Source organism: Geotrypetes seraphini, chromosome 9 (genome assembly GCF_902459505.1).
Source record: "Geotrypetes seraphini chromosome 9, aGeoSer1.1, whole genome shotgun sequence".
NCBI lineage: Eukaryota > Metazoa > Chordata > Amphibia > Gymnophiona > Dermophiidae > Geotrypetes > Geotrypetes seraphini.
Genome location: NC_047092.1, coordinates 146,914,219 through 146,938,895, shown reverse-complemented (window position 1 = coordinate 146,938,895; position 24,677 = coordinate 146,914,219). Strand labels below are relative to the sequence as shown.

Sequence of the window (24,677 nt, the reverse complement as noted above, 5' to 3'; positions counted from 1 at the left end):
GCTGGTCAGACGAGTGGTCCATCGTGCCCAACAGTCTGGTCACATGGCGGCCCTTAGGTCAAAGACCAGTGTCCTATTAGAGTCTCGCCTTACCTGCGTATGTTCTGGTCTAGCAGGAACTTTTCTTGAACACCTTTAGGATGCTTTCCCCTATAACAGCCTCTGGAAGAACATTCCAGATTTCTACCACTCTCTGGGTAAAGAAGAACTTCCTTACGTTTGTACGGAATCTATCCCCTTTTAACTTTAGAGAGTGCCCTCTCGTTCTCTCCACCTTGGAGAGGGTGAACAATCTCTCTTTCTCTACTAAGTCAATCTCCTTCAATATCTTGGGCCACCATAACTGAAATCAAAATTCAGTCGGCCTCTAATCATTGTGCTGGGCATTTTTGAATGGGCATTACTATAACTAACATTAATTTTTCTGCAGACTTCATGAAGCAGTACAGTGAATAAGCAAACGGTGGCAGTGCTTGCCAATTTTCAGGAGGCATTAGCTATACTGAAGGATCTCATTCTGTTTCTTTTTTGATCTCTGTGACAGTACTTGGAACTACTAAGCCTGTTGAAATCTACATGCTAAGAAAGGCTAGAAGTACAGAATTATTATCGCATAAATCAAATACACGGATATTTTATTTCTACATTCATCCAATAATGCATTTGTACACAACAAATTTAGCCTACATACAGACTTGTCTCATTATAGATTTCTATCAAGTGTGAGATTCTAAGGCTGACACAGAGTTAATTTTTTTTTTTTTTTTCTAGCAATGAAATAAGCTATGGGCAAAGAAAATCCAGTCTACAAACAACTATTTTCACATGCAATATTGCTCCACTTTACTAACCACTTTAACTGCAAGTACTTACAACCTGACAGAAAGCTGTAATCATTCCAGAGATATTCCATCATTTGCTATGGCAACCTGCGTTAGCTTTTTGGAAGTCAATAGAGTTTGCATTGACCTATCAGGATAACCATTAGGGTGCTGGGTGTTGAAAATGGTTTATAACAACCAGCACTGCATGAAGGTCTGCTGAAAAGTTCTCAGCCCAACCAAGAAGAGAATGATGTGGAGCCATTAAACTTATACAAGTTATTCCACACTTTTCTTGACACTAACCAAAAGTATCTGTTGTTGGGGGTTCATTAATCCTCAAAGAGGAAAATATCTGTATGAATAAATTTATGCTATTTTTATGAGTTTTGTATATGTTGTTCAGCAAATTTATGATTTTATTCATTGTTTGCAGTTTTTCCCTTTATGGATGACATTCTTTGGAAAAGCATAATTACTTACCGTAACAGGTGTTATCCAGGGACAGCACACAGATATTCTCACATGTGGGTGATGTCAACCATAGAGCCCCGGTACGGACAGTGAAAAGTATATCACTTTAAACTTTTGCAAGCTTTTAAACTGCCCACACTGTGCGTGTACGAGTGCCTTCCCACCTGACACCAACTTACAAAGTCGTCAGTTTTATGCCCAAGCGAAGAAGCCAACTAGGGGAGGTGGGTGGGTTGTGAGAATATCTGCCTGCCATGGATAATACCTGTTATGGTATGTAACTGGGCTTTATCCTTAGACAAGCAGGCAGCATATTCTCACATGTGGGACTCTCTAGCTTCAATAAAAGGGACGGAGGGAGAGTTGGGTTCCAAGAACTCAGAAAATTTTGAGTTGCTTTGCAAAATCCTAGACCTAATGTCTTATATGAAAGCACGGAGGCAAGGGAAGCAACATAATGGGGAAAAAATGAATAGAGAAAACTCCATTCTTTACTTGAGGTAAAGAGGAATTCCGAGAAAACCTATATGCATGATGGCTGAGAAAATAATAAACAACGTCCTAGAGGCAGGTGAATCTAAATATAGGCTAGGGAGATGCCAAAAGATTCAAGAACCAAATAAGAAAGGACTACTGGCTAATGCACACATAAGAACATAAGAATAGCCTTACTGGGTCAGACCAATGGTCCATCAAGCCCAGTAGCCCGTTCTCACGGTGGCCAATCCAGGTCACTAGTACCTGGCAAAAACCCAAGGTGTAGTAATATTCCATGCTACCAATACAGGGCAAGCAATGGCTTCCCCCATGTCTTTCTCAATAACAGACTATGGACTTTTCCTCCTGGAACTTGTCCAAACCTTTCTTAAAACCAACTGCGCTATCCGCGCTTACCACATCCTCTGGAAATGCGTTCCAGAGTTTAACTATTCTCTGAGTGAAAAAAAAATTCTTCCTATTGGTTTTAAGAGTATTTCCCTGTAACTTCATCGAGTGTCCCATAGTCTTTGTAATTTTCGACGGAGTGAAAAATCAATCCACTTGTGCCTGTTCTACTCCACTCAGGATTTTGTAGACTTCAATCATATCTCCCCTCAGCCGTCTGTTTTCCAAGCTGAAAAGCCCTAACCATTTTAGTCTTTCCTCATACGATAATTGTTTTTTTTTTTTGCAAAGGCTAAGAAAGAATTGTGATAATCCTTGAAAACAGAAAGTCAGTGTAGAACAGTAAGAGGAAACATATTACACAACAATAGGCTGGGAAGTATGAAATCCCCACCAGATATTTAGCAAAGTAAGAGAAAATGGATTTAATAATCTTGTAAAAACAAAGAGTTGGGAGTTTTTTGTTTGTTTGTTGGGGTTATTTTAAAAGAAAAAAGCTCCTCATGTACTGAAAAAGAGAATTTTAGTGAGGTTAGAACTTCTAACATTGGGACCTGAACCCATGAAGTGCTACAATTTTGTAAAAGTGGAGGGAGGTAGTTTATGATTACTAGGCGAATGTGTTTTCTGTGTTATATGTGTATGAAAGACATGGTTCTCTCTTAACATTGACTGTGCAGAATCAATTTGTACTAGCTTGGCTTGTTTAGTTTTACAATGGGTATATTGATGTTCTACTGATCACTGCAATATTTAAAATGCTGCCTTTTCCTAGGTACACTCTTGTGTGATATGTAGATTGTTACTAAAAATGAATGTTTTTCATATACTGTAGATTTGCGGGGGGGGGGGGGGGGGGCAAAAACTGATAGGCCCTGGGTGTTACATATGCTAGATATGCCACTGGGTTTCACCACACAGGTGTCCACCTTAGAATTTTCTTCCAAATGACATGTGAGTCAGTCTGTTTTTGATTAGTTTGTCCCAACCCACTTTATGAGTACATATTGACTATTCAGCATTTTTCTAGCAGTGTAAGTGCTGAGACGTATTTCAACACATATGCTGGTTGCCAGACTCCACATTTTCTAGGATTTCATTTTAAATGTTATGCATATTTCTTTTTAAATTCAGAACTGAGTGCAGTATCTCTAACAAGCAGTAGATGGTGCAAAAATGACCTTGCTATGTGCTTCCTCTTTGCCCTTGAAAATTTCTCCACGCAAAAAATGCTTACTGAAGTCTCTGTTGGGGTAAATCATCTTTAACATGCAGTGCTTTTTGAAATCTCTTTAAGAACTCCTATAAAAAACAGCAAGCCAGTGTTTGATACCTGGGGTACTATATAGTGACAATGCAGCACAGAAATTTAATGATTTCAGATACATAGAAATAAATTATATTTTAAGCACTTAACTTATACACACCTACAGGATGTCCAGTGCGTTACTTGGAGAGACCACCCAGGAAAGAGACTTGGAAGTACTGGTCGACAAGTCGATGAAGCCGTCTGTGCAATGCGCAGCGGTGGCGAAAAGGGCAAACAGAATGCTAGGAATAATTAAGAAGGGGATCACGGATAGATCAGAGGAGGTTATCATGCTGCTGTACCGGGCCATGGTACACCCTCACCTGGAATACTGTGTCCAGCACTGGTCGCCGTACATGAAGAAGGACACGGTACTACTCGAAAGGGTCCAGAGAAGGGTGACTAAAATGGTTAAGGGGCTGGAGTTGTTGCCGTACAGTGAGAGATTAGAGAAACTGGGTCTGTTCTCCCTTGAAAAGAGGAGACTGAGAAGGGACATGATCGAAATCTTAAGGATAATGAAGGGAATAGACTTAGTAGATAAAGACAGGTTGTTCACTCTCTCCAAGATAGAGAGAACGAGAGGGCACTCTCTGAAGTTAAAAGGGGATAGATTCCGTACAAACGTAAGGAAGTTCTTCTTCACCCAGAGAGTGGTGGAAAGCTGGAACGCTCTTCCTGAGGCTGTTATAGGAGAAAACACCCTCCAGGGATTCAAGACAAAGTTAGACAAGTTCCTGCTAAACCGGAACGTACACAGGTAGGGCTAGTCTTAGTTAGGGCACCAGTCTTTGACCTAGGGGCCGCTGCATGAGCGGACTGCAGGGCTCGATGGACCACTAGTCTGACCCAGCAGTGGCAATTCTTATGTTCTTATGTCTCTGTCCTGCTCCACCCATGTGTATATTCCTCCTGCATTTAAATATTATGGGGTCCTTTTACTAAGCTGTAGTGTGCACTAGCGCACTCTGAGGCCCTGATTTTATAAAAGACACCTAAGGTTAGGTGCACCTAGCCATCTATCCCCCTCTTTTTAAGGTGCGCTATGCTTTTTAGCGTGTGATAAATATTATACATATATATTGTGACAGGGAAGCTCCTGTCACTGGTTTAAAACCTGCCATTCAAACAACTGTGCCTATCCCTAAGCCCAGGAAGCTGCCCATTAACTCTGATCCCAGTACTAAGAGCGGACAGGCAGGGCAGAACAGAGAAGGAATGGCAGAGAACAGAATACCTGTTCCAGGGCACTATAGTCCCTTTTATAACTCATTGGGTACCGTAATTCTCTAGCTAAACCTCTGGTGAGGAAAGCTGTCCCAGTAAGAGTTAAGGAGAGGGGTGGAGCTGACAGGCAGAATGGACCTAGAGTAGGAGTGAAAGCCAGCCTACAGCATAAAACAAACACAGCTGAGAGCACTGGGGAGCACTCAGGAACTGGTTGAGAGGGGCATGCCTCACAGAGCAGAGAGGGGAAGGCTAGGAGCTCACTCTTACTGCTGAGGGCTAGGGAACTCCCTGTCCCATAGCTCTTACACCCTAACAAACCGTTGCTTCCTAGACAGAGGCTCATTGGAAGAGGAAAGCTTCCAGAGCAGGGCTGGCCAGCTGCTGCCTCAGAGGAGAATCTGTACCCAGCTTTAGAGAGCAGGGAATCCCTGATGGAGATAGAGGGAGAGATTTCTGAGGGAAATGAGATGGATTGCAGTTCTGAAGCCTGGGACCTTCTGTTGGATTACAGCATGAGTCAGTGAGGTACTGAGTAGGGGAAGGGAATGAAAGTTTGTTTGGAAAAGCTAACGTACTTCACAGCCACAGTTCTGTCCATAGGCAGGACTGTATAAGGTATGTGTGTGTGGCGTGGGTAAAAGCCAAGAATAAAGTAAAACTCCTGTATGCAAACCTAGCATAAAGAGTGGAGGAGGGGTGAATGCTAATTAGCCTTTAGAAAGGGAAAAGGAAAGCCTAAAGGGAATTCAGTGACCTGACATTGCACAGCCCTGATAAGGGGAACTTTGGGTGGGGACTTTAGACCATTAGACCAGTGATTCCCAACCCTGTCCTGGAGGAACACCAGGCCAATCGGGTTTTCAGGCTAGCCCTAATGAATATGCATGAGAGAGATTTGCATATGATGGAAGTGATAGGCATGCAAATTTGCTTCATGCATATTCATTAGGGCTAGCCTGAAAACCCAATTGGCCTGGTGTTCCTCCAGGACAGGGTTGGGAACCACTGCATTAGACAAAGGGTGGATGGTTCCCAGCCCCTACCCCGTAATCAAAAGGGTAGTGAGGGCATTTATACTTCAGGTGGGTCAGGTGGGGAGAACTTCCTGAAGCGACCGCAGGCACAAGATAGCAAGTTTTAAAGGGAAAAAGTTTTGGTTTATTTTTGGTTTTTCTGAATGCAGCTTGGACTTGCTCTGACGCAAAATTATTGTTTATGTAAAATTGTTGCCAAGCCCCATCAGCTGATGTGGCTGCCTGAGACCCAGTGCCATTGAACTGGGTAATTAAACTTGAACTATTCCTTAGTAGTGGAGGGTTTTTTTTTCTGCTGTGGGTTCCAATGCAGCCCTCCAGGGAACGCTCAGGCTTGCGCGTGAGGCGGGAGCCGGGTTGCCAGTGCTAGGCTTACCCCTGGCCCCGTCACAATATGAAGGTAGGTTCATGTTTTGAATTATTAAACCCTGGATGCAGGCATTTTAGCTGAAACATGACCATGTTGGGATTTATGCCATATTGCTATTTTATATAATTTTTAGAAATACTTTTTTAGCAATTACTGTTATTTTTTCTTTATGCAAATGTTTTTCTTGCTTTGTCTGCAAATGTGCTGCACCTTGCCTCTATTTTATTCCCTTTACAAAACTTTCAACAAATTGGTGCCTTCTTGCTCTATCACTGATACAACCTGTTATAAAATTACCCTACATGAACAAATTGTGACGTTTCCATGGAGAAACATGATGTCTCAGATTTTCAGATATTATTTTGACTCCATCATTATCATGATGAGTTACCTTATTTCAATAGAGCTCATTGACCATAGCTCAGTTTCAAAGCCTGATAAATGAAAAATGTTATAGAGAAAAATAGAATTGTTATTCTAAATTTGTGAAAATACAAATAACAGTCCAACTTATTCAAGTGGATTATGCAGTTTGTGAGCCTCTGTCTTCAGATTAATCATATTCCTACTTACCAGAGCCATTATTTCCTGCCAACATTGTTGGACTGACAGATGTTCTACCCATCCTGTTGGACACCATAGATGGTCCTGGTGTTCCATCCCATTCCTGAGCTTTTATTGGCTGTCTGCAGGATACTGTCCCAGAATGACCTCCTCTTTCTTTGCTTTCCAGCTTTGGTAGCGGTTCAGTACTGTGGCTTCTAACCTTCATTTCATCTGTTGGCTCTACAAAATAATTAGATAGTTAGTTTTGATGCCTTATCAGTCTACTAATTTAGTTCTTTGTGATATCAGTCGAATGAGTTCAACCCTCCTGTTTAGTTTAGGTTACCTTTTTCGCTGTGACCCAAAACAGGGGAAGAAAAATTGAAGTACTTCAGCCAATTACATCCCACAGCTAATAAAACTACTTTTTGACCTAAGAAAGTGATCAGGATACTGGAACTAGGAATACGCTGTTTAACTATCATCTTTAATAGTGTTGTTTATAGTTTTTAAACAGCTTGGGCCAAACTCTATAAATAACACCTAAATTGGCAGCCGCCTACAAAAACGACTGTCAATAATGCTTAGGCGTTGTTTGAAGAATCACAGCTAATAGTGTCTACCAGCAAAGAGGAGACTGAGAGAGGACATGATCGAAACATTCAAGATAATGAAGGGAATAGACTTAGTAGATAAAGACAGGTTATTCACCCTCTCCAAGCTAGAGAGAATGAGAGGACACTCTCTAAATTTAAAAGGGGATCGATTCTGTACAAACATAAGGAAGTTCTTCACCCAGAGAGTGGTGGAAAACTGGAACGCTCTTCTGGAGGCTGTTATAGGGGAAAACATCCTCCAGGGATTCAAGACAAAGTTAAGACAAGTTCCTGCTGAACCAGAACGTACGCAGGTAAGGCTAGTCTCAGTTAGGACACTGGTCTTTGACCTAAGGGCCGCCGCGGGAGCGGACTGCTGGGCACGATGGACCACTAGTCTGACCCAGCAACAGCAATTCTTATGTTCTTATGTTATGTTCTTATGTAGGCATCTGCAAGATAGGCCAGAGTTTTACTGCCCTACATTACAGTCATCCAAGTTCGTTAGTAAATTGCACCTAATGATGCCTAAGTCTTGCTCCACTCCCTAACCACACCCACTTAGGCATAAGGCACCATTAGATGTCTTGGTGTAGATGTGATAATGGTACCTACATTGTAGACGTGTCCCAGTGCCTACTTTTTTAACGAGTTTTTAATTGTTTTTTAAAAAACAAGATCAATTATGCCGATTAAAGCCAATTAAAACAATTAAGTTAGGCAGCAGTACAGTGCCTACTGCCGTTTAACTTAGGGCACTGTGTATAGAATATGGTTCCCTATGTGCCTCTTGATAAGTAGTGCATGCTATTCAGTAATAGTGCATGCTCTAGATCACTAGAGACCACTAGTGAGCGATAGTGTGCAAAATCACACAATAGGATGCACTACTGATAATACAAAGGAAAAAACAAAATTTGGGAATTTTCCTGTTTTGTGTCAAAAATGATGCAAAACAGAATGCAAATATACTTCCTTAGTTAATGCAGAATAGTTAACTAATCCTTCAGGGGTATCATTTACTGCATTAGTGGCTGTGCTTGAACATGCAGGAATGACCATTGATCTGTGCTAGTGGTACAGCTGTCTTCCCCTAAGGGTCTAGACAGCTGAGCACCCTTTGCAGAATACTATCCTAGCACAGACATTGTACCTAACTTTGGATGCGGCACTTACTGAAACTTGGTGTAATGGCAGTTGGGCATGTTAATGACCCTATTTTATACTATACACTTCCCCCTCCCCATTCGCGGTTTCCCTACTCGCGATTTCACATAATCATGATTTTTTGGGGGGAGAGGAGGGAAACCTCCCCCCCATATTTTTGTCTTCCCCCCGGCATCCTGGCCTTACCTGGTGGTCTAGCTGGTTTTTGGGGCAGGAGCAATCTTCCTACGCTCCTGCCCCGTGAAGATAGCCATTAGGAAATGGCTGTGTGGAGTTCCCGTAGTCTCTCGAGAGACTAAGGGAACTCCCCATAGCCATTTCCTAATGGCTGTCTGCACGGGGCAGGAGCGTAGGAAGATCGCTCCTGCCCTGAAAACCAGATAGACCACCATGTAAGGTCGGGATGCCAGGGGAAGGCGGAAGGGAGACGGGGGTGGGTCAGAGCCGGATATTCATGGTTTTTCGCCATTCATGGTCCGGCTCTGCCCTTATCCCCCACGAATAACGAGAGAAGTGTAGAGCTTAATTTCTGTAAACACCCTGACCCAAATATGTCCCTCTCATGGCTTCATCCTCTTTTAGGTTGTGTGCTACAAAAGTGTAGGTGTTCATTTTATAAAATAGGACAAAGGGCAGATTAATGTGTATACCCTAGTGCTGCCCGATTTGCCAATTCAAATTGATTCACCCATTCGCTTCGGTGAATCAATGCAAATCAATTCATTCTCCCCTCAAATTGGACTCACCAATTCAGTGACCAGCACCCCTCTCCCCCCCAAGTGAGACCTGACATATCTCTGGGTCTCCTAAAGCAGCAGCAGCAGCGGTGGCAGCAGTGGCTGGCCGGTAGAGGCAGTGCTCTGAACAGGCCATTTGTGGCCTGCCCTACCGGGGTCTTTGCCCAGGGCCGCCATCAGGGCAGTACTACCAGTCCTGCATTCAGGGGCCTGGAGCTGACAGGGGGCCCGGGCTCCCCCAGGGTCCTAGGCCACAGTCTAGGGAGGGGGCGGTCCGCCCCACTTCACAGGAGAGAGCTTGACGGTGAACCCGCGGAGTTCAATACATCTCGAGCCGCGAGGCTCGTCTTCTGTTCCTACCTGCCCTGCCGCTCACATATAGCCGATGGGAAGTGTTCCCCGATGTCAGCGCTGACGTCGGAGGGACGGCTTAAGCAAAGCCTGCCCTCCGACGTCAGCGCTGACGTCGGAGAATACTTCCGATCGGCTATTTGTGCGCGGCAGGGCAGGCAGGAAACAGAAGACAAGCCTCTCGGCTCGAGCTCCGTTTTGCTGAGAAAGTTGCAAAGAAGGGCTGGGAGGTAAACGCGGAACACAAAAGGGGGAGGGAGTGCGTTTTGGACACAAGGCATGAAATTGGGAGAGAGGAAGGGAGGGAAAGAGATGCTGAGGTGGGGGAGGGAATGGGTTTTTGGACACAGAAGGCATGGACTTAGGAGAGAGGAAGGGAGGGAAAGAGATGCTGAGGTGGGGGATGGAATGGGTTTTTGGGCACAGAAGGCATGGACTTGGGAGAGAAGAAGGGAGGGAAAGAGATGCTGAGATGGGGGAGGGAATGGGTTTTTGGACACAGAAGGCATGGACTTGGGAGAAAGGAAGGGAGGGAAAGAGATGCTGAGGTGGGGGAGGGAATGGGTTTTTGGACACAGAAGGCATGGACTTGGGAGAGAGGAAGGGAGGGAAAGAGATGCTGAGGTGGGGGATGGAATGGGTTTTTGGGCACAGAAGGCATGGACTTGGGAGAGAAGAAGGGAGGGAAAGAGATGCTGAGATGGGGGAGGGAATGGGTTTTTGGACACAGAAGGCATGGACTTGGGAGAAAGGAAGGGAGGGAAAGAGATGCTGAGGTGGGGGAGGGAATGGGTTTTTGGACACAGAAGGCATGGACTTGGGAGAGAGGAAGGGAGGGAAAGAGATGGTTGTGTATACGGGGAATAGAAGAAAGGAGAATTTTTGGTCATAGGGAGGGAGTGAGGTACAGATAGTGGCATACCAATGTGGGGTAGGGCAGTCCGCTCCGCCCCGAGTTTACGTCCCCAGGGGGTGCACAGCTGGCCACCCTCCAGTGTTCTCCCTAGGCCAGCAAACTGCGGCTCTTTAGCCACTTGAGTGCCACCGCCGCCATCGGGAACAGGCCGGCGCCAAGTTCTCCCTGCTTTTCACTGTGGGGCCGACCAACTCTTGCCACTCGCGTCAATTCTGACGTCGGAGAAGACGTTATGGGCCAGCCAATTGCTGCCTGGCTGGCCTAGAATGTCCTCTCTGACGTTAGAATTGACGTCGGGTGGCGAGAGTTGGTCGGCCCCGCAGGGAAGAGAAGCAGGGCAAACTCAGCGCCAGCCTGTTCCCGATGGCGGCAGTAGCAGCCTATTCCCCAGTGGCGGTGGCAGCATTTTCCCAATGGTAGTGGCATATGGGAGGGCAGGGAGAAAGAAAGAAAGGGGGGACAGGAAGCCAGAAAGAAAGAAAGAAAGGGGGCAGGGTGAAACAAAGAAAAACGGGGCACGGAGAGAGAGAGAAAGACAGACATACAGAACGAAAGAGGGTGTGGGGAGAGAAAGAAAGAAGGGGCAGGATGAGAGAGAGAGAAAAACAGACATACAGAAAGAAAGGGGGTATGGAGAGAGAGAAAAATAAAGAAGGGGCAGGGTGAAACAAAGAAAAAGTTTGGGGAGGGAATGAGGTCTTGAGGAGAGGAAGCATACAGGAGGCTGAAAGAAGGGAAGAAATATTGGATACACAGTCAGAAGAATAAAGTGCAACCAGAGACTGCTGAAATTACCAAAGGTAGGAAAAATGATTTTATTTTCAATTTAGTGATCAAAATGTGTCTGCTTTGAGAATTTATATATGCTGTCTATATTTTGCACTATGGCCCCCTTTTACTAAACCGCAATAGCGTTTTTTAGCGCAGGGAGCCTATGAGCGTTGAGAGCAGCGTGGGGCATTCAGCGCAGCTCCCTGCGCTAAAAACCGCTATCGCGTTTTAGTAAAAAGGGAGGGGGAATATTTGTCTATTTTTGTATAGTTGTTACTGAGGTGACATTGCATAAAGTCATCTGCCTTGACCTCTTTGAAAACCCGCGTAATATAAATGATAATTAACATTTTCTCTGCGTACAGCGTGCTTTGTGTTTTTAAAATTTTATTGTTGGTAGATCATTTTGACTTGGCCATAAAGGTAAGGGGGAGGGAGGGAGGGGAGCTGCTGAAAGACATCTAGTAATCCTTGCAGGCTTGACTGTGCAGGGAATTATTTTTGTAAAATCATGTTTTGTTATGTGACTGGCATTATTTAGACTTTAATTTCTATGAATGAATAGAATGAAAATGATATAAATTACTTGCTTGTTTTTATGTGTGTGCACTGAAGGAAAGTGGAGAGAGAGTGGGCTGAGGACGCTGAAGGGAAATGGGGAAGAGAGAGTGGGGAGAAGATGCTGATTTATAAATTGACAATTGTACAGAATATTGTTTCTTTTTTATATTCATCCATAGCTGCATGTTAATGATGTGCTCATATGCACTTATTTATCATCATAACATATACATCATCATTAACATGCAGCTGTGGATGTGTAAGGACAGGCTGAGGAGAATGGATGGGAAGGAAGGAAGGTGCACATATCAACATATTGTACATTTTTAACATGCATGATGTAGCTATAGACAAGCTGAGGAGGATGGGATCATACAGATGTGTATGTTCAGATATGCGCTCAGATGTGTAGTTTTTTCTGATATATTTATTAAGCTTACAGTATTTATAAAAACACATTTAATACTTGTTACAAAAAATATTGTGCAATTGTGATCTACTTCTGGCCTATAAAGGTCAAAAGCAATCCTTAACTGAGATTTTACATTCAAAAGTGAATTATAGCTACTAGCACTATTATTTATTAGTTATTTATTATGCAGATGTTTGTTAGTTTGTTATTAGTTCAATATTAGACATATGTTAGTTTAGAATAGATAGGTATAGATTAGTTTAGTTTAGGTTAGGTTAGGGCCCTGCTGAAAGAGTCTACCTTGACGTGGTTGCAGGCTTACAAATCTTTTGGTCAAAGAGTGCGGCGACAGAGAAAAGTATGTGTGTATTCGGCCCATGGAAGAAGGGGGGGGGTCGGGGGGTGGAAGGGGGTGCGTGGGGGGCCCAATAGGATTGCTCAGTAAGGGGCCCAGAAATTTCTGATGGCGGCCCTTCTTTGCCACTAATGAGGTCACTAATGATGCAGCAGAGGAAGCCCTTGCAGGATAGGCCAGAAGTAGCCTGTTCAGAGCACTGCCTCTGCCAGCCGGCCACTGTCACAGCTACTGCTGCTTTGGGAGGTATGTTAGATCTCATGGTGGTGGTGGTAGATTGGTCAGGAGGTGCTGCACAGGGGGTTAAGCGAGATGGAATGCTGCTGCATAGGGGGATGGAAGGGAAGGATGGAAAGCTGTTGCTCAGGGGAATGAGAGGGAGGAATGAAAAACTGCTACACAGTGGGATAGGAGGGATTGAAAGCTGCTGCATATGGGGGAGAGAGGAAGAATTGTTGGACATGGGGTGGAGGAGAGGAAGGGAGAGTTCCAAGAAAGAGGTAGAAAAGGATGAGAGGGAGAAATCCTGCATATGATGGAGGGAAGGAAGACGCATGGAGAAGAGAGAGGGAGAAATGTTGGACATAAGGTGGAGGGCAGGGAGAGATGGTGCATGGGGAGAGAGAAATAAATGTTGCCCATGATAAAGGAGGGAAGGAAGGGAGAGATGCTGCATGGAGAGGAATAGAGAATTTTGACCCAGGGCACAAGGCATGGAGAGAGAGGAATGGTAGACAGTGGGAAAGAAACAGAAATGTTGGATATGGCAGTGGAAGGTAAGGTACAGAGATGGAAGATCGATGGTGAGCACGGAAAAAGAAGAAAATGTCAAATGGGCAGGAAAATCTGGTAAGCGAGTTAACAGAAGACAAACAGAAATTATTGCCTTGAATGAATATGATTTGAATAATAAAAATGACCAGACAACAAAAGGTAGAAAAAATAATTGTATTTTCTATTTTGTGATTATAATATGTCAGATTTGAATTGTGTATCCTGCCAGAGGAAAAATATTTCTTTATTTTGTTTACACCAAAGCACTGGCATAGGTTTGGAGAGGGCAGAAGGGGGTGGGATAGGTGAAGAGTCTACAAAATAAATCTGCCAGGATGTTTGGAAAAAAAAAAATGTCTAATTGGACGGGAAAAGTGAATTGAGTTGAATCAAATCAAAATAATTTTCACTGAATCAGGCAGAACTAGTATACCCAAATGACCATCAATTCATTAACTAACAAGTTTACATGCAGATCTGAGATCTATGTCCAAATTTGCATGCCCAACTCTGGGCAACCTAAAAGGAGTAGAAGAAAGTTTTTACGAATAACTTGAAAAACTAAAGTGGACAAAGCCATGGGACTAGACACGATCCATCCCAGAATATTGAGAAAGCTCCTTGGAGACAGGAAATGATCCATGGAATTGAAGAAGAATGAATGTCGTCTCTCTTTACAAAAGTGGTAACAGAGAAGAAATCGGAAACTATAGGCTGGTATGCCTCACTTTGGAGGTTGGAAAAATAATGAAAGCTCTGCTGAAGGAAAGAATAGTGAATTACTTGGAATGCAATAGGTTACAAGGTCCGAGGCAACATGCCAAGGGAAAATCATGCCAAACAAACCTGATTGATTTATTTGACTGGATGACCAGAGAACTGAATTGAGGAAATACACTGTTCAATATATTTGTGGGTGACATTTCTGAAGACTTAAATGGAAAAGATATGACACAAAGATTTCCAGTAGGGAATAGAAACGTGAGAAGAGGAGTGATTTGAGCTTTCAGGGGAGGAGCTTAATTAAGATGGCCACCTGAATGCGTTCGGCGGAACGCGCTCAAGCCTTTTTCCTTACCTATGGTGAAGCGCAAATCTAAGACCCGGTTTTACCCTTCTGAACCCGGGCCGCAACAACTATCCGGCCCGATGGACGCGTTCGTCAAGCATGGGCCTGGAGGAGATCCGGATGGAAAGTCCTCGGCGCAAGGTGGGGGCATATCGAAGAGCCCCAGCACCTCTTTCGAGGAGACCAGTCTCTCGCCGGAGGAGAGTAATACTCCAGCGCAGCCACTCCCTCAACGAGTGCAGCAGGATGTGGGGAGTGAGGGGAGCATAGCAGCAACCTCTGAGAGCTGTGAAGAAGATCAAGAAAAAGAAGAACTTGCGATTAGGAGACTGTCAACTGCTTCCTTTTTACAACCGACACCGCGAGGCAAACTTTGCCTGGCAGAGGAACAGCAAGTACCGGCACTGACTAATGTTCAACCAGGTATTGTGAATTTAAATGACCTGAAATTTACCTATACTGTGGCATCCTTGGAAAAGCCTACAGTAATTGACTTAAATCCTATATGGGAAGCAATTGCCACATTACAGCTTTCCCTGGGGGACTCAATTTCAAACGTTTTCCACTCATTGTTCTGCTATATTAACTGAGACATTAACTTTGCAACAATGGGTGGACAAATTAGAGAAAAAAATCAACTGAACAAGAGAAGAAATTGGAAATTCTTGGAGCACAAAATCAGCTCCTAATGAAAGAAAATGGTAATATTAATTTCAAGATAATTTTGGAAAATATCACATGGAGACAAAATTTAAGATTGGTTAATTTTCCTAAATTAACAACTACTTCACCAATAGATATGTTTAAACGATATCTTTCAGAGATTCTGAAAATCCTACAGAACTCTTTTCCACCTATTTCCAAAATTTATTATATTTCTTTGGGAAAGAAGAAAACTCTGGAAGATCACCAGAAACCGGAATTAGATCTATTGGACTTGACAAACTTAATAGAAAAATTAGACTCAGAACAGATCACATTTGCTACATTATTTGTGCAATTAGCCTTAGATTCAGATAGAGATTGGTTATTGAAGCTGCTTTTTAAATACAAAGATGTCTTGTTTCTGAATCAAAAAATAAGAATGTACCCAGATGTATCTAAATTAACGCAAAAAAGGATGAAACAATTATTGCTTTTGAGACCCCAGGTTTTGAAACTGGGAGCTACTTTTGTATTAAGGTTCCCTTGCAAATGTTTGATTAATTTCAAGGGTGCCAGATACACTTTTTTTGATTCTACACAGCTGACGAGATTTATCCTAGAAAATGAGGTGAGGTCTGCAAGTACCTCTGTCAATATTCAGTAATGAATGCTCAAAGAAGTTTAGTTTAGGTCCACTTCAGGCTACCATTATTTTCCCTAATAATTGAGGGAATAAAATAGTCTTTGATCTTTATGAAACTCCTCCTTTATATTATTGTGGACTAACAAACAGTTGAAACTTATCTAATTTACCTTGTTATTATATTTCCTTTTTACTGATATTAGTTGGATACTGTTGATTTCATATGATTATTATTGTCATAACAAATAGAAACTTAATAAAGATTTAAAGTGAAAAAAAAAGAAAACATGAGAAGAGACCTACAAATGTTGGAAGAATGGTCTAATGTTTGGCAGTTAAAATTAAATGTGAAGAAGTGCACTTGGGAATTGACAATCCAAAAGATCTGTTGGTGCAAGAGGGAAAGAAGCTGATATGCCTGGACCAGGAGGAGACCTTGAAGTGATATTGTCTCAGGATCTCAAGGCTGTGAAACACTTTGTCAAGGCAGTGGCTGTAGCCAGAAGGATTTTTTTCTAACTATTGGTCACTCTCTAAAGTTAAAAGGGGATAGATTCCGTACAAACGTAAGAAAGTTCTTCTTCACCCAGAGAGTGGTAGAAAACTGGAAGGCTCTTCCAGAATCTGTCATAAAGGAAAACACCCTCCAGGGATTCAATACAAAATTAGACAAGTTCCTGCTAAATAAGGACGTACGCTGATAGGGCTAGTCTCAGTTAGGGCGCTGGTCTTTGACCAGAGGGCCGTCGCATGAGCAGACTGCTGGACATGATGGACCACTAGTCTGACCCAGCAACAGCAATTCTTATGTTCTTATTTTCTTATTAGACTTACGCTGCTTATGAAATCCTCTACCTTGAATCCCTCAGTTCCAGCGAGCTAGTGTCCAATTGTCTGCAATGTTTGGGTGGACCTACCCATAGCTACACCCTTATCTACAGTCTAGTTACACTCTCCTCCCTTGTTGTGTAGGGGCACTGCAATGGGCAACATTGTAGCATGACACTCTTCTTTGATTGATTTGTGGTCAGATTCATTTGAGTGTCAGTATACCTCGTATATCATCATTAGTGACTTTTAAGACTCCTGAGGCAGGCCTGTTGGCCGAAACATGCGCATGTCAGATCGTCATTTCACCAGAGGGATTGAAGGACACTTTTTTAGTGCACATCTTTCTCTTTTGGACAATTCCACTCTGGTTATTGCATATTTGTGTCTGTGGTGTTGTTTTTTCCCCTGTTTTTTTTCTTTTCTCTTCTTTAATATATAAAGAAATCATAACAGAAATTTAATTGGGCATCACCTGTACATTCAAGCATGCCCATTTCAGTATAACAAAAGAATGGTAAACCATAATAAAGACCCAAAGGACTTCTTTTAAAATCACAAGTCCTATGGGCTTCTGTGCCAGTTTGGCATTTTTTTTTAAAGCCAAAATGTGCACAGTTGACTGAATAAGTGAAGCCAAATAATAAATGGTTTTCCCTGAAGCAGACTAATTAGGCAATATGCAGTCTGCAGCAGGAGGTTATGTCAATTGGGACTGAATGAGTTTATGTCAGCTAGGACCAACTTTGGCCACTTTGCTTGATTAAAAGTAGCTGCTAAAGGATTGTTTAGCAGCTGTTTTCAGTGACAAATGCAAAGTTTTCCTTTCCGCCAAATGAATTTGACAAATTTGAATTGACTTTTTGTTTCTACATTAAGGGATTTTGATTTTTAATGTTTTGCAATTTGAAGTGCAGCAGTGTTAAAATAAATTTTATTCTCCAAACTATAGGCTGCAAACAAAGGCTGGAGTAGAACAAAAGACATAGGGCTCCTTTTACTAAGCTGCGATAGTAGTTTTAGCACGCGCTTAGCGCACGCAGAATTGCCGCGCGCACTAGACGCTAATGCCAGCATTGAGCTGGCGTTAGTTCTAGCCACATTGCGTGGGTTTAGCGCGCGCTAAAAACGCTATCGTGGCTTAGTAAAAGGAGCCCATAGAGCCTAAGCCATTCAAAACTGAGATAAGACAAAAGGACCTGAAACTCCCCAGACAATAACCCTATTAAAATTCAATCAGGCTCTGCCTAGCCAGAAAGTAAGTCCAACTCAAAGGTGTAAAAAATCTCTAACTGTATATATATCTCTTAATTGCAGTACTGTATACAATAAATTCAAAAAAATGTTTGCACTCAGGTTGACACTGAAGACTAAAAACACACTTAGCTTAGTTGTAGGGAAAACTCATCAGGGTCCCAACGCGGCCCCGTTTCGGTGTCTGCTTCAGGAGACCCCGCCAACTAGAATTTAAATTCTGCTAAGGAGTAACACCGTGTGAGATTAAAAAATGATCGGTCAAAATGCGGAACTTTTTCACATTTTGACCGATCATTTTTGAATCTCACACGGTGTTACTCCTTAGCAGAATTTAAATTCTAATTGGCGGGGTCTCCTGAAGCAGACACCGAAACGGGGCCGCGTTGGGACCCTGATGAGTTTTCCCTACAACTAAGCTAAGTGTGTTTTTAGTCTTCAGTGTCAACCTGAGTGCAAAAATTTTTTTGAATTTATTGTATACAGTACTGCAATTAAGAGATATATATACAGTTAAATATTTTTTACACCTATGAGTTGGACTCGCTTTTAACATTGATTAAGCGATGATTGGATGATAAACTCTTTCCCTAAGAGGGGGTTACCTCTCCCTCTTCAGAGTTTTATGTCTCTGAGCTGAGTTTTTGTACAGCGGGCCCTTCTCATTGGTTGTGTTATTTATTGAGTTAGTCTGCCTCATTTACAGTTTAGCATTTTTACTGACTCCATAGTTACATTGTCCCTGCTGTAGTGGAAACATAGCCAGAAATTAAACCAGATGACATCATCCGGCTAGAACAGATACAAGTTAGAACTGAAATCCTGATTTGGGATTGGACAATATTCCTGACTTGGTGACTGGCCACAACTCCTGCATTGTGACTGGACATTGCTCCCGAGTTCCTGACTCGGTGATTGGACTGGACTTCAAGCCCACAGAGTCCATAGAAAGAGGAGATTCACCTAAGCTTCTTTCTCTTTGATCATCACTGGACATTCTGCAACACACCTTGCTGTAATCTCTCCTTTACATTCAAGATCAAGTTTCAAGTTTATTAAAAAATTTTATACCGCTTAATCAAATTTCTAGGCGGTGTACAGAAATAAAGAGTATCTTAAAAAAAGAAACAAAACAAGTTAGAGTTAAAATACTAAACAGAACCAGGTTAGTAGACACATACAAAAACATATATACTAACTACACACAGTTAGGAAGGAAGTAAAAAGCACACTTAGGGGAAAAACAATAGGTGAGGGTAAAAGCTATAATTTGTTTTGGTCCTTAAAAGGAGAGTTGTTATCCAAAAGCATCTTGGAATAAGAATGGTTTTAGTTTTGCTTTAAATTGCTTTAGCGCAGATCCAATCCATAAACGATTAGGCAGCGAATTCCAGAGAGAAGGTGCAGTGACAGCGAAATTGTTGGATCTCAACATGTTAATTAATTTTAAAGATGGTACGACAAGGAGATTCTGTGACATAAAACGAAGAGATTTAGTGGGATTATAGGGAATTAGGAGTCTATCAATAAATTCTGGTTGATTGTTTGAGCGAGTTGTAAAAGTTAATAGTAAGATTTTGTAGCTAATTCTATGTTCAACGGGTAGCCAATGTGCGTTGAACAGAAGAGGAGAAACATGATCATATTTCTTTGCGCCGTAAATGATCTTGATAGCTGTATTCTGCACCATCTGAAGGCGTCTTATTTCCTTTTCTGTAATGCCCTTATAAAGGGCATTACAATAATCTATACAAGAAATTACCAAAGAATGGATCAGTGTATTCAAAGAAGCTGGGTCTAGTAGTTTGGAAAGGGAACGTATCATTCTAAGGTGGTGGAAGCATTTCTGGACCACCGTACTAATAAGATTGTGATAGGAAAATTTACAGTCAAGAGTGACTCCTAGCAGTTTTAAAGTAGGTACAACTTTAATTGTGAGAGATTCAAATTTCAAGGGGGCCTGAAGGGAAAGATCATTAGTTTTGATTTATTGATGTTGAGGGACAACCTATTTGAATCTAACCACAATTTGATTTTTTCTACTTTGTGGTTGATGGAAGCATCATCCTCTATGTTATTAAGATCGATGGGGTGGATTAATTGCACATCATCGGTGCAAGCAAATGTGGTGAAGCCGAAGGATTGTCCTACAGTCATAAGAGGGGACATAGAGATGTTAACAAGTAATAGTGACAGAATAGAGCCTTGCGGAATTCCATGTTTAATGGAAGAAGGCTCAGATGATGTATTGTTAAAAATAACCTTGGATGATCTATCTGAAAAATAGGAGATGAACCAGTCCATGACTTGACCTGTTATGCCAATTTCGTGAAGACGTGATAACAATAAGTTATGATCAATGGTATTGAAAGCAGAGGAAAGATCTAAGGAGAAGATGCCATATGCTCCCAGCTAATCTGCAATTGAAGAACTCTTCTTCTAGCAAGGGCCTTCCTCATAGTGAGTTACTTTTAATCCATCTTAAATTAATCATTCTGTTTCTCTGACAATATTTTATCTTGTGGCACATTTCCCTTGTTCAAAGATTCCTAAACTGTAACTAAAAATTATTGCATTGCCTGTCTTCAGGCTGCCAGTCTGACTGGTGTCTTTCGGAGCATCAACCCCTGTGGACCGTGAACACAATAAAAAACAATGGGGGAGGCAAAACACAGCTGGCACCCTGCGAGACACCACTGAGCCTCCTACAGATGCCTAACAGCCTATGCTTGAACCTCTGCAAATAACAGGTAAGCAAGCTATGAAAAGTTGGCACCGAGCTCCAAAAAATGCTTCTGCAGGCTGGCCAACGGGTACCAAAAGAGATTTGCCTGTCTGCTGCAGACCACAGTCTGCTTCTCCATGAACAGGGGAGCTCTGAGTATCAAAAACTGATGAAAATATCCCAAAAATGAGTAAATAAAGAAATAAGCAGAACAAAACAGAAATATTCCTTCAGGCTCGCATGCAGAAGGGAAAAAACTGTAGGGCAGGATTCAGAAAAAAATCCAGAGTGGATTCCTTCTGTAATTCTCGTGGCTAGAGCGGAAATTACCCATCCTTCCAGAATTGCACACCTATTGCACTAGAAATATACTTAACACTGAAATTCAAATGAAAGAGATATAATACATACTAAAAGGGAGTCATAATACGTATGCTGCATCTAATAAGCACACATCAGAACATTTGAATTATAGATATAATCCTATAATACAGCTTATCCTATAGCTGAGGGGTCAAATGCAGATATTAGATGAGGATAAAATGAGTGGTATGGAGTGTGCTGAGATAAACAGATTGGAAGCTAAACTCAAGGCAAATTGTTTATACAGTTAAACAAGATATAGGAACTGATTTAGTTAGTGCATATGGCAAGCTAGTCCTGTTGCAGAATGAGTATATTGTCAATCACCCTATGCCAGGGGTGTCAAAGTCCCTCCTCAAGGGCTGCAATCCAGTCAGGTTTTCAGGATTTCCCCAATGAATATGTATGAAATCTGTTTACATACACTGCTTTCAAGGTATGCTAATAGATCTCATGCATATTCATTGGGAAAATCCTGAAAACCCAACTGGATTGCGGCCCTCGAGGAAGGATTATGACACCCCTGCCTTATGTATTGAAGGCTTTTATCTGCTTTCTGAAGTAGAGGTAGTCTGGAGTTAGACATAACCCCTCTGGGAGTAAATTTCAGAGCTTGGGGCTTCCTGAGAAGGCTCACTTTCGGGTATCACATCTTACAATTTCTTTTTATGAGGGTACAGATAGAGCGCTCTTTGAGAAGACCTCAGAGGTCTCAACGGTATATAAAGGGTTAGCTTGTTCTTTAAGTATTCTGGCCCATTTTGTCTGAGGACCTTGAATCAAACATAGAGATTTAAATTTAACCCTATAATGTACTGGTAGCCACTGTAGTTTGCGCAGGGTGTGATGTGATCATGCTTCTTGCAGCTTTCTATCAAACTCACATTAATTCACTTACTGAAATATGCCTGTTTCCAAAACAGAGAGCAGGGATATCCAAACTATGCAGTCTTTGTTGCAAATTTCCCTGGACCTCCATGCTTTTCCCAGATCAGAAAAAAACAAAAGAAGAAATCCCCCTTTATAGGGTTACCTATTTACAGAGACTTTTCTCTTCCATCACCCACTATATGCATGTACATTTCTCCCTCCATATTCGCAGTTTCAGCATTCACGGTTTCGATTATTTGAGGTTTTTAGCTTGCTGTCTCCTCCCCCTCCCCAAAATTGCATCAGCTTGCATAGAGAAATTGCTGATTCCAAGCGTTTACAGAGAAACTCGCTGATTCCCGGCACTTTCTTCACCGTGCTTTGCCTCTCCTTCAGAAACAGACCAGGTCTCCCACCATGTTATTCACGGTTTCACCATATTCACAATGGTTTTTAATATAAAACAGCAAATAACATATAAAAAAGTTATTTGTGGTTTTTCAGTATTTGCGGTTCTGTTAATCTCCTATCACAGCGAATACGGAGGGAGAAGTGTACTGTAAAAGTACTGTGTGCATGAGAGTAGACTGTATTATACATACATGTGGGTATATATTTTTTATAAACTGTAAACTATATTGATGCATTTTTGACCTTGAAGGGCCATATAGTAAATATGCAAGGAAATGGAAATGGACTGGGTTATGCTCAATAGGTTATGGTTTATGGACTGGACTATGCTCTGTCACAACCCTAGCCCTAAAGCTCGGCTTGTGCCAGGTAAGGCTTTGACTAAACCTAGCCCAGCCATTAAAAGAGCTAATCAGTGTGACAGGGTAGAGTCCAGGAATAGGGAAAACTCTGCATTACCCTTTAAAACCCAGATTACAGATCCCTGGGGAGGGGAGGACTATGAGGGTAACAGCCTGGAACAGCCACAGAATCCTCCTCCTCACTCAGCTAACTCCCAGCTGCAGGACCTGACTAGAAGTTCTGGGAAAACTAGACAGAAGCTGCAGGCTGCCCCTCCCCCTCAGAGAACAGGGCATGGTCGCCTCAATGCACTAGAGCAGGGGTGTCCAATGTCGGTCCTCGAGGGCCGCAATCCAGTCGGGTTTTCAGGATTTCCCCAATGAATATGCATTGAAAGCAGTGCATGCACATAGATCTCATGCATATTCATTGGGGAAATCCTGAAAACCCGACTGGATTGCGGCCCTCGAGGACCGACATTGGACACCCCTGCACTAGAGGCTGCTCTGAGGAGGAAGCAGGCAGTCTGCCCTGGGCCAGCCCAGGAAGGAGGGTTGCAGGACAGCTCTCCTGAACCTCAACTTTACCAGGACATTGAGATGGTGGATCCAGCCCCTGACCCTGAAGCTAACCAGCTAGCAGAACCAGAGCTCATGGACTGCCTAGAAACTGCCAACATTACAGAAGCTTACCCAGGGAAGTAGAGCCAAGATCCCTGAGGAATACCAACTGGTCGTCTTGGTGGCAGGTAGGGAGGTCTCAGCTCTTATCGATACGGGGGCCAAGCAGTCGGTTGCATCAGCCCAGCTTTGGGATGACCTAGGAGAGGACCCGAACTTAGGTACTAAGGGGGTACCTATTACCTGCATTCATGGGGAATCCAGGGAATACCCCCTGAGAACCTTAACAATAGAGCATGACAAGAGAAAAACTCCCATACCTGTTGCAGTTTTGGAAACAGCACCCTACCCTTTAATCTTGGGAAGAACTGGCTGGCCCTAACGAGGACCGAGGTTCCCAAAGGGGAGAGTGGCCCAGAGAAATGCGTGTTGGGAAGCCGGATGGTAAGGAGAACAACTCCCTCTCCGGAGGAAAGGCAGCAAGCTAAAGCACCAAAACCTAAGAGCTGGAGGCCAACTATTCGTTGGGTCTCGCTCTCGGATAGGGCCATAGCACCCACTCGAGCTTACCCTAAGACAGCGGGTTATGACCTTTACGCTGCCCAAGAGCAGACTATCCCTACGAAAGGGAGGGCTCTAGTGAGGACTGACATTCAAGTATCACCTCCACCAGGGGCCTATCTTAGGATAGCCCCCCGATCTGGGTTGGCTTTGAAACATGCAGTAGATGTTGCTGCTGGAGTTATTGACCCAGATTATAGGGGGAATGTTGCCGTACTCCTTGTGAATCAAGGGAATACTGATTATCAAGTACGGGTTGGAGAGCGGGTGGCACAGTTAATATGTGAGAGGATTTGGCACCCTGACATAGTGCAGTGGTCCCGTCTCCCTGATACAAGAAGGGGGCAACAAGGGTTTGGGTCTACTGGGGTAGGAACACCAGGGGTTAGCCCACACCCAGAATTGTTACCCAATCTGCCGAAAGATGCGGGGGCTGCTACCCTAGCCGCACTTGAGGTGGAGATATTGAAGGTAAAGGGAGACTTAGCAGCAGCACGCCAGGAATGGGAATCGGGCTTTAAGTCTCAGGCTGAGGCCAGTTTCCAATCCTGGAAAGACCCCTTAGTCCAGGAGAATAAAAGATCCAGGGAAGACGTCCTAGCTCAGTGTCAACAGGAATCAAAAAAACTTAACCATCTGGTAGAACAGATGACCGCCCAGTTAAAATTAGTTCAAGGGCAGATGCAAGAAAATCAAGCCCAACAGCAAGCTGTACAGCATAGTGTGAGGGAAATAAAGACTACCTGCGGAGAACTAACAAATAAAACAGGGAAGGCGGAGAGTTGGGCTGTAAGGCAGCAGGCTCAAGAAGAACAATTGGAGCATCATGCCCAACACTTTGAAAAGGTCCTGGACACTTTTAAAGAGATGGAGCAAGACCTGGGAGAGTTAAAAGAACAAATTATGCAAATGAAAAAGGATGAGCTAGGAAGCATGACACAGGTCATAGCAGCCTTAGCCCAACGCGTGGAGGGGTTAGAAACTCCCAATGGTCAGGACAGCGGGGCCTTGGAAAGTGGTTATGAGACCCCCGTTTT

At 43.0% G+C, this 24,677-nt stretch overlaps 1 protein-coding gene across 1 annotated transcript in view; it reads right to left on the bottom strand.

Moving 5' to 3' along the window:
- NYAP2 (neuronal tyrosine-phosphorylated phosphoinositide-3-kinase adaptor 2) overlaps positions 1-24,677 on the bottom strand; it is a 282,824-nt gene that overhangs the window by 76,844 nt on the left and 181,303 nt on the right. Inside the window, exon 5 of the mRNA XM_033959657.1 lies at positions 6,697-6,909. Coding sequence (XP_033815548.1) covers positions 6,697-6,909 — 213 coding nt within the window. The remainder of the gene's footprint in view (positions 1-6,696; positions 6,910-24,677) is intronic.